The sequence below is a fragment of the Chrysoperla carnea genome, chromosome 4 (genome assembly GCF_905475395.1).
Source record: "Chrysoperla carnea chromosome 4, inChrCarn1.1, whole genome shotgun sequence".
NCBI classification, from domain to species: domain Eukaryota; kingdom Metazoa; phylum Arthropoda; class Insecta; order Neuroptera; family Chrysopidae; genus Chrysoperla; species Chrysoperla carnea.
Genome location: NC_058340.1, coordinates 17,214,283 through 17,225,669, shown reverse-complemented (window position 1 = coordinate 17,225,669; position 11,387 = coordinate 17,214,283). Strand labels below are relative to the sequence as shown.

The following is an 11,387-nucleotide window of genomic DNA, read 5'->3' as shown; positions in this document are numbered from 1 at the left end:
AATTCCCACATAATGTCAAAAAAGTGAGAAGATTTTGAAGCATAAAGAAAACTTCAGAAAATGGAAAATGAACCCATATAAAAAAAATTGTATATGCCATAGCTATTAGTACAAAATACTTTTTTAAATCTATTTGTTTAAATTTTTCACCATGAGCCTTTAAAATTATTAAATTTAATAAATATTTTATATCGTTTTTCGTCAACATTTTCTTATGAGAGTTTAAACCTAAATAAATAATAATAAAAAATTTACTCATAAGTTAGTTATCATTTCTGTATAGTCAATTATAAGTGTGTATAATTAGTCATTTCGAAGTCTGTTTTACACTAATTACAATTAATATAAAATATAAAGAACATGCCTGAAGATATAAAAACCAAAATTGTGTGATTCGAAACATCAGAACAAGATGACAACTTACAGTCAAATGAGCTGTAGTTCTTTGAAATTGACGCTGTATAATGTCAGTAATGAGAATTCTCATATTTCGACATAATAATTTATCAAAACTTAGCTTTGAAGATAATTTTTTCGTGTGCAAAGTACAAATTTTGAATTTTTTTTAAATATAAAATATTATAATATTTTAAATCAGTTTTAAGCAAAAAAAGTACTACTGTGATTTTTTCATTAGACGCTTAATTCTCAAAATTCAAATTAAAAATGCAGTATTGAATTTTTTAATTTTTCAAAAATTATCATAAATGTGATATTTTTTCAATGTCTTTAGAGGGAATTCGCTTAGCTAACGCAGCTCATGCGCTGCGAATTTTTTGAAGATAAAATCGATATTTTTTTATTAAAAATTCCAATTTGTTGTTAAATACTTGTATAATTATAAAAATAATAATAATTAAAGGCGCTACGAAAAAAAAAACCATATAATATGACTTTATTAAACAATAAAAATAATTTGAAATCCAATTAAAATAATATATTTTTGTAATGATAAATTACTTGCGTGATTTTATTCCTTACATAATCTAGTAAAAACATTATATTATTATTATTTTTTTGTTCAAATAATATATTATTAACATCAATCTTACAATACACCTCTTACTCTACATAGAAAAACTATACTTACAGAGTGTTTAAGAAACGCTATTTTAATGCTAAACAGACAGGCTAATAGAATAAAAGCTGGCATAAGTTATATCAAACTTTAAAACAAAAGCCAATGCTCAAAGAAAATTGACGATTTCCACTTGTTTGTCGATTATCTTCATGCTGGAATAAAAATGGATATACGTCAATTTGAAGGTTATAGACGCAATCAAAAATTTTCCGACTCACTTGACAGATAATTATTACATATCAAAATCATATTTATAACAAGTGAAAACAAACAATTGACTGAGTTAAATGTTGAAATACCATGCATAGACATTGTTGATTACTCTGTCACATTACACATACATACATGTCACACATACGTAACTGATATCCCCAAATAACACATACTATACAATCAATCGTAGCATCAATATTTTTAAGCGTTACAAACTTGGGACTAAACTTAGTATACCTTTCATATTACCAATATGCATGGTATAATAAATTGGAGAATATCAATGCGAAAATTTTTTTTTTTAAGTATTTTAATACAATATATTACTAACAGCGGTCACTGTTACACACTGTAAAAATTAAATACCAACCTATTTGAAAACACCTCGTTTAAACTGTAATCTGTTTTAGAATCTTAATAAAATATGTTTCATAAAGATCTAGACATGAATATTCGTACTTATTTGTTTTCATTATCCTTCAAACTTTAATATACAAATTTTATTAACCTTTTTTGTTTCTATCTGGTCAAAAGTGCATATAGATAACGCTTCTGTAATATTTAGTGTAGGTACTTTGTATTAATACAAGTGACTCCCTTCACCTTTTAAAGCACTTATCGCGTGTAGATCATGTAAACTTGTTAACAATCATCGTAAGTTTTTTTGGTGCAAGTCATAAGTGAATACATGTGTGCTTTTGATTGTTTGTTAAGGGGATCCCTTGCAAACGTATGTCATGTCCAAAATACATTTTTGTTAATAAGCAATTTCACTTGTCACCAAATAGGTTAAAAAGCAGTTGCACTTATCACTTATCTAAAGGATAAGTACTAAACAAGTGTAAATTAGTCATAATTCAAATAACTATACGTATATACAAGAAAGCGGTATAGTGAATTTCCTAAGAATTGCTAATAAATTCAAGAAAACTTTCGTATACTTAATGCTATGAAGTGTTGTCTACAAAGTTTTGTACCGAAATGTTGAACTTTGGGGCAGATGTCCAAAATACTCCAAACAAAGTCTCATTTTGACACAGTTTTTCAAGGAGTGACTAATATTTAAGCTAATTTCTACAATAAATTACAAATTATTGTAATCGTGTTAAAGAAGAACAGTGTAACCACTCTTCATATTTTTTGTTTTGCGTTTAAAATTTTAGTTTTCCGTGATTTTTGGAAAATATAAAAGGTTTTAAATAACCAAATAGCAAATCTGTATACATACGAAACAGCAACTTTATGGGTATCGTCAAGAAGTTAGTTTATTATATATATTTTTATAGTACCAACTTCATACGATAATATCCAGGAAATGAAATTGGGGGTAGCTTCCACTTCTATTTTAGTTATAGTGTTGTACTAGAGTAACATTTTGTTGAGTTGAGTGGCTGTTGATGTAACAATTAGAAGAATGCGTCAGCCAAATCAGTTTATGGAACAACTAAAAGTTCTCAAAAAGGAATATCTTTTAGCGAATTTCAGTTACTTACACTACAAAGAACTAACATCAGGTTGTTATCAACTGCATCACTTATAAAAAAGATATTGGAAGAAGGTATATTTTACTAGGGATTCTTAGATTAATTGTTATGTTCATAATCAATTAAAAAAATGTCTGTAATTAATAGCATATGTGTGTATTTTGTACATTCATAATTGGTTTTTAATGTCATTTCACTTTGCTTAAAGAAACGTAGTGACGAAAAATGTCATTACTCCTTACTAACTCAGCAACATGTACAATTTTCAATTCTCAATTAGCCTTTTTCCTCTGAAGATTAAAAAAAGATCCTCTAGATGGCAGAATATATTTTTACCCCCCCCCCCAGTCTTCCCCCCCCTAATCTTCAGAGAAAAAAGCCTGGAATTATTAATTATTGTATGCACGGATTCAATGACAATATGATAATGTTTAAAAAATATAATGCTTTGATTAGTCTTTTTACTCAGAAGATTAAAAAAAAGATCCGCTAGATGGCAACACCAGGGGGGAGGGGTACAAATATATCCTGCCATCTAGAGGATCTTTTTTTAATCTTCAGAGGAAAAAAGCTAATTGAAGGGAAATAACATTCAATGTTTAAGATTTATTGTTCCACAGTAAATTAATACATTCTAATTTTTAATACAAAATCTTATTAAAATAAATCCAATTGAATCAGTCATCTTGAAATGTTATACCTCCACTTTTTCCAATCTTCAAATTTTATTTTAAAAACATATATTTTACAGGGAAGGCGAGTTTTGTGGAAAAAAATATGTTTTAGAACTAAATTCAAAAATTGTAGAGAGTGGAGTTATGATTATTTGAAAATGATGGATTCAATTTTTTAAATAAAAACATAAAAATTATAGCCCCTTCTATAAATATAACAATACCCAAATTCACGTAACAATTTTAAACTTTTGTCTTACAATGAATCCAGTCTCTATAACTTGCTACTCGTGTGAATACACCCGGATATCCTGCACGGGCACATGGTTTTACAGACCAGGATACAAGTCCTACGACTTTCCCATCCACAATCAATGGTCCGCCAGAGTCACCCTACAATACAAATCAAAACATATAAGTTTACAGTATGTCCTAGAAACACTTAGCCCAGTTTCAACAAACGATAAATTAAACTCTCAAAAACACTCTCGTTTTAACAGCATATATTGCTACTTTCAACTAACGTTGAAGAACTCATTAAATGAAAGGCTTCTATTTTTAGAGTCTAAAACATATTTTTCCCTTTGAATATTTAAGCTAGGAAAATCCAAAAAATTAAATTAATCCTTTAAAATTCTATTCACTTTCCATCAATTAAAAAATTTTTTGTCTTATGTTAAAATAGATTTTCTGCTTACGCTGCACTGTCCTTTCCCCCCTTGTGGTACACCAGCGCATAAATTCGTGTCGTGGACAGCATCTGAATGTGCTCGTCGACAAGATTCAAGGGACCAAATTTTTAAACAAACTTTTTGCAATCTCTTAGATACTGGACCAAAAGTCTATAATAATAATGATCATTAAGATTTTATACTAAAGTTGGGAACATTCTCAAAAATTATACATACACTAATACGACCCCACCCAGCCAGCACTGCTTTTGCATTTGCCATTACTGGTTCGTCTTGTTCAGGTAATTTCGCTGGACGCACATATTTAGTAAATCTAATAGGTGTGGCTAACTACAAGAACAAAATAAAAATAGTACTAAAAACATAAAAAACTTGTGACACAGTACGAACAGAGCAGGGTACAGAGGAACAGGAAACAGAACACGTCAAAAATTATATATAATGATATTTTAGGTCGCCTACATAATTTTGTGCCTTCCGACAAGTACTGAGTGAACATATTCGTATACAACATTTTTGAAGCCTTTAGATACTGGACTGAATGACTTGAAAAAATAATGACTTCTGATGTACTAATAGAAAAACAGCATCAGACTTACTGGTTCGTCTTGTTTCGGTAATGTAGCTGGTTGCTCATATCTAGTATATCTAACAAGTTGAGCTAGATATAAGTAACCAAGATAGGAAAGTAATAAAATTCGAATAAATTATTCGCTGTGCCAAAATAATTATAACTAACACAGTTCGATTTACCCTGTCCTGTATATCTTTTTCGAAATTACGTCTAGCTATGTATAAAAAAAAATTAAAATCAACTCACTTTTATTAATCCAATATCATTTGCCTTTCTCTCTGGGTCAAAATGTTCGTGGATTATTATGTGGCATATTTCAACTACTGATTTCAAACACGGAGTGTTAGAGATATTAACAACGCCATATTGAACGGTTACAACGCCAGTTCTGAAACACAAGTTCACAATTATTGTAAAATTAAACTTCGGTAGCTTGATTTTCACTGGCAAATACAAAGACTTAATTTATCGAGCTTGACCACGATGCTCTAGTCATCGAGGAATACAATAAATCAATTTGAATAATAAAGACTCCAAGGTATATCAAGGCAAACTAAGTTTAGTCCCAAGTTTGTAACGCTTAAAAATATTGATGCTACGAACAAAATTTTGGCATAGGTGTTCATAAAATCCTTTTCCGATTATCCGTTTGAATGTCTGTCCCTCCGCCCGACAACACGATAACTAAAAAAATAAAGAGATGTCAAGCTGAAAATCAATCAATTTCAACAATTAACTCAATCAATTGTTTTCACTTGGTTTTTTCAAATTTAGACTAACATGATGATATTTTCCTGTGGAAATCTAAGAAGTTTGAATTGAGCAAGATCTTACTTGTGAATGCAGTGTGCTGCTGTTAAAACCCAGTCTGCAGAAATTAAAACGCCTCCACACTGATGTTCTCCAGCTTCATTTCGCAAGGATACCTATATTTTAAATTTAATTAATAATCCATTGAGGAAGTTACGAAATTAACATCTCAACTGAAATTTTTATACCTTGCTACAATGCAATTTTTTGAATTGGCTATAATAATATTTTGGATGAAATAAAAGTGTGATTCTCTAATGTATTTATTAAAAATGATCAACTTAATAATAAATAAATTTTACCTCCAGACTTAAAAATTTTTAAAATACCTCAAGTGGCATTAACAATTTTATTCTAAATTTTTACTTTTTTAAACGGGCTACGCAATATTTCATTTTTCGTCAAATCGCGACGCCATACTAATGATAATCGTGGGGTATCATAATTGTAATAATATACTTACGACAAATGGAATGTCACCCATTTGAGCATCCTCGCCACCCACAACACAACTTTTACACGCTGTACCAACAAAAAGCACATGAGATGGATAATAATATCGAACCACAATGAAAAATATTAATACTTACGGTGCATTTTCTAAATAATGTATACCTATTTTTTATTCCATTTGGGTAAATGTCAAATAAAACAAATAAAACCTGCCGAAATTTACAATTTATTTGATGTCATATCCACGGAAACTGCTGGGAAAATAGTTTTTAATCGTTTAAAACCACACCAAGAACACATTATGCTCGTAATGGAATAAAGTTAATGAAATAGAGTGAGAAATTATAGTCAAGACCTTTTCTTCCTATCGTTAATAAGGAAATCGTATATCTTGTTTATCATTTATAAGATAAAAGTGGCGAAGAAGTTTTGGAAGAGACAGAAGAAGGAAGTCCAAAAAAATTCAAGTACATTTGTAGATGTATGTTTGCTTATCCAAAATTAATAGCACAAGAGGCTATATAATGTCGTAATGATGAAAATTCAATAAATATATGAAAAATATTAACGGTAGTGACATAATTGCCAATAAAAAGCAACGACCGCCCCTTAAAATTTTTTTTAAGATTAAAAAAAAAATTACTAAAAATATAGGAAATTTAATTAGGTATCTACAAAAAAGTTCATTACCATTTATGGCTTAAAGTTCAAGGTTGCGGGGTTATAGGCCGTAAAGTTTTTCTTAAAATGGCTGCACTTTCACCCTCCAAATTTGTAAGGATTTTGTGTATTTACATTCAGTACATTATAATAAACCTATTTTTAAAATAACTCCTGTATATTAGTGCAAGAAACAATTATCAATTTTCTATAGGTGTAATGCAACTTAAACGCGTTATAACTTCATAAACATTAATTTTAGAAAAAAATGTTTAAAGTAAATGTTTTAGGACATTTGTAATTCAATAATGAATTTGCTACTACAGCGATATACGAAAATTATTGCTGATGACGCTTTAATACTCCAAGATTATGAACGTTTGGAAATCATTAAAATGTTGCATTGTAAAACTGATTGCTACAGCTGCAGCAAGAGCAATAACGGTAATAGAAAAATTATGAAGTAGACGTTTAAAGTCAACCAAACAATAATTTTATTGAGTCCAATTTCAGCGTTTCGTTATGGAATGATTTTATGAACGGTGTGAAATAATAACTACGAAAAATTACACTTCTAAGAGGTGCTTTATGTTTATTGCGATAAAAATACTTTTATTAAAAAATATTTTCTATAATTATTATGATGTAAATTACGTTAAATTGCAATAGAATTTTTTCTTTTAATTTAAATAAAATTGAAAGAAAAATTTTCTTTGAAAAGAATTTCTTCTTTATTAAAACAGGTAACCTTGAAACTATAATAAAATTATAATGAATATGCAATTTATGACCATTAAAAAGAAAATATATTTAAAAAAAAACAATTTAAAATTATTAAGTAGAATTATAATTTACATATTAGGTACATTTAATTTGTATTTATTTAACATAAAGATAAATATCGAGCTTACACTTGTATAAAGTGCACTTTTATTCTGGAGTGCTGATATAATTAATATACAGAATGAAACAGAAATATCACTTCAATATGAAGTATGATGTACAAGATGTATTATTAATACTGAAAAAAAATTAATTACTAATTAGACGTTCCTTAATTAAAGACTTAAGAGCATCGTATATCTCAAAAAATGAAATATCTTTAGCGATCAAATAAATTTTTCCAATAAATTTTTTACTTATTTTTTGTATTTATGTTTTTCAAAAGTTTTTATACCATGCATATATGAAATATACATAGTATATTAAGTTTAGTCCCAAGTTTGTAACGCTTAAAAATAATGATGCTAGGAAAAAAATTTTGTCATAGCTGTTCATAAAAACACCTAATTAGTCCATTTCCGGTTGTCCGTCCGTCCGGCCGTCCGGCCGTCCGTCCGTCCGTCCGTCCGTCCGTGTGTGGTCACGATAACTCAAAAACGAAAAAAGATATCGAGCTGAAATTTTTACAGCTTACTCAGGACGTAAAAAGTGAGGCTAAGTTCGTAAATGAGCATCATAGGTCAATTGGGTCTTGGGTCCGTAGGACCCATTTTGTAAACCGTTAGAGATAGAACAAAAGTTTAAATGTAAAAAATGTTCCTTATAAAAAAATAAAAAACTTTTGTTTGAAACATTTTTTTGTAAACATCACTGTTTACCCACGAGGGCGATAATTAGGTGCAAATTTTATAGTATTTGTATGTTGTATGTGTGTTTGTTTAAAAGTGAATATCTTTTGTTATTTACGTGACGTCAAAAAAACAAATGAGTGCGCAATGTATGACACTGTCTATACATTTTATACATACTGTCTATACATGTGTTATGTGATAAAGAAATCAACACTGACTATGCATGGTATTTCAACAATAAACTCAGTCAATTGTTTGTTTTCACTTGTTTTTAAATTCTGTTTGCGTTTTTATATTTTATAATCAATTATATTGCGATAAGCATGTTTTATCTGATTACTACAAAAAAACCTCTAAAACATTCACGCCAGAAAAATTTCAGTTTGTTTCAAATAAAATATTTATTTTAAAATTCGTTCATTTATATTTGGAATTTTGGACCAAATTTTTTTTTTTGACAAAAATGGGAAGATAATATATAAATTTGATAACAAAACTGTTTTCATTTTTTCATAATAATTTTAAAATTACAGGCAGTTTTTAAAAGAACTTTTCAAAAGAGAAAGGAAAACTCCGGACAAAAACATGTTCGTAAATCACCGCTGTGACGTAATAATGTTAATTGAATAGTATACACTGTATACAAATTTAAACTAACATTATGACGTTACACGATCTTTTACGAACATTTTTTCTGTCGGGTGTTTTCGTTTTTGAAAAGTTCTTAATATGTATGGTTTTCTATTTTATAAATGTGTAATAGTAATTATTCATTAAGTAATTTATTGTATTGTCAAATGACTACTTTTACAGAAATCTGTAGTTTATGTTATTGTCAAATTAATTTTTGAATTTTTTTAAATTTTTTATAAATATGTCTTTACAAATTATATGGCATGTGTTATTCTGATATATCAGCTATATTGCTGTATTCACAAAATTATATTACCATAAACTTACGTTTTGTACCATAAACTCTTTGATACTTAGATCTAATCGTTTATAGGGGGGCGCTTCGCAGTTTTCTTATTTTTGCTTGTAAAAAAGGGGTGGTCTAAAATCATAGAAAGTTTACTAACATAATACTTTTATTGTCTACTTATCTAATATATAAAAATCCCGTGTAACGGAGTTGGTGGTCTATTGATAGATATGAGAATGAGCCGTAAGTTATTTTCCACTCTGTCACATTTAAATCAGTACTCGAATTGCTGACACAATTGAATTGAAATATAAATTAGTAATGTCACCAAATACGAAAGCTTTAAATACTTAAAAAAAATATATATTATACCACCATTCAGCTGATAAAGTAAATACTGATAACAATAAAATAGAAAAACCGATTTAACCTTTTCGAATAAAATGCATCTCAAGATTTATTATAAAACCTTTTCGTATACATATTTTAACCTTTAACAAAATAAGGAAACATATTCAAAGAATTAAATACCATTATATTTATTACAATATATAGAGATATTTCGAATAACATCATGTATGTTTACAGGCTAGCGTACCGTAGTAAAAAATTCCATCTCTTGAATAGGAAAAATTTTTGATTCAATCGGTCGGAATCAAAAACAGTGAAGTGGATATTTAAAATTCTCATGCATTTCCATTGCTGTTCTAATTTTTCCGAATGATTTCCTATTTATTATTCGGTATTTTTTTCTCGGACAGTATTAAGACTTTTCCAAACTTCCTCATAACGCAACTTTCTCTAATCAAAATTCAATTTTGTCTTCTAATCAAATTCAATTCAATTTTTTTGGATTTTGATGATGTCATAAAATTAAAAAAATCAATTTTTTTCACAATACACTCAAATTTTATTCGATCTGAAAGAAAATTTTTTTGAAACCCATTTATTTTGGGCCAAATTTTTCAATTTTGATGTTATCTTTTAGCTCACATTCATTTTTCTGCGAAATATCGGTACCTGGGCGGGAGCCGTACTATCTTCAAAACTTTTATAGGTAGGTGAAATTTGACCACAAATTTGAAAAGTATGACCCTAAAGTAGTATAATTCCATACTTGGTTTATTAAAATTGGATATAAATTGGATGTGATAAAGCAAAATTTAATTTCTTGGATTTTGATGACGTCTTAAAATTCAAAAAATCAATTTTTTTCATCATACACCCAAATTTTATCCGATTTGAATGAAATTTTTCAATTTTGATGGAATTATTTAGCTAACATTCACCTTTGTGCGAAATATCGGTATACTAAAACCTAATGAACCTTTCTGCTGCGCTAACGTTTGACTAGATTGAACGCTAAAATAAAGTTATATATACGTTTGTATGTTTGTAATATGAAAATATTGCGTGTTTCAAAATTATTTATACGTTTTTACCAACTTAAGAAGCGAAATGTTACACAGCAATCACATACTATGGTATATATTTATAAATGCCCTATTTTTCGTAAGCTATATAAATGAAAAAAATATTACACATATTATTAAGAAAAGCTTTATTTTTAAAATTTATAATATGTATTAGGACTACAACAATGTATACCTACAGCAAAAATCGAAAATATTAAACTAGATTAATATGTCAAGTAAATTACTTCGAATATATCAAATATAATTACTTTAATTGTTAATAGGTTCTATCAGCAATATTTTTCTGGTTGAAACAGTTTTCTGGTTTAGTCAGTTGATAAATAGAGTATTTGACTGGTTCCTGTAAAAAAAACCATATCAGATTTTTAGATGGTATTATAGTCGCATCAATGAATGTTTTTACTCGGGAGTCCTCAATAACAGCTCCGGTTTTTTTTTGAAAATGATTCTTTTTATATATTATATAAAATCAGAAACATTTCAGATGGGGAAAATAATCTGGAGGTGGAAAAGTAGTAGGAGATGGAATCACGAATCACGATTTTATACTGTAAGAGTCACAAAAGAAATGATTTTCCGAAATCCATCTCCTAAAAGAGTAAAATAGGGGACGAAATTTTGTATGAAAATATATATAAAATAATATACAAAAGGAATCATTTTGAAAAAAAAATCATCAAAATCGGAGCCTAATAATGGATATTTTATGTATTCCTTTATCCGATTATTATAAAATCCGTAAAATTTTTCTACGGACTAGCTACGCCCCCCTCAGTGTTACCCGAGATTGCTTCTTTTTACTTTAAATTTTTTA

At 28.4% G+C, this 11,387-nt stretch overlaps 1 protein-coding gene across 1 annotated transcript; it reads right to left on the bottom strand.

Annotated features, from left to right (window-relative positions):
- Nucleotides 1-3,657: 3,657 nt before the first annotated feature.
- LOC123298441 (trypsin-7-like) lies at nt 3,658-6,152 on the bottom strand. The gene is made up of 7 exons (XM_044880441.1): nt 6,119-6,152; nt 5,992-6,050; nt 5,553-5,644; nt 4,965-5,106; nt 4,361-4,474; nt 4,151-4,294; nt 3,658-3,845 (listed from the first exon to the last, which is right to left on the bottom strand). The coding sequence occupies exons 1-7, from the start codon at nt 6,123-6,125 to the stop codon at nt 3,696-3,698; spliced, it is 708 nt and encodes a 235-aa protein (XP_044736376.1). The 5' UTR covers nt 6,126-6,152; the 3' UTR covers nt 3,658-3,695.
- Between the last annotated feature and the right edge of the window lie 5,235 nt (nt 6,153-11,387).

Coding starts and splice junctions, on each gene's coding strand:
- LOC123298441 (XM_044880441.1), bottom strand. Junction 5,645..5,991: donor TGGGTGACATTCCATTTGTC/GTAAGTATATTA, acceptor TTTAAAATATAG/GTATCCTTGCGAAATGAAGC. Junction 4,295..4,360: donor CTGGGTGGGGTCGTATTAGT/GTATGTATAATT, acceptor TTATTATTATAG/ACTTTTGGTCCAGTATCTAA.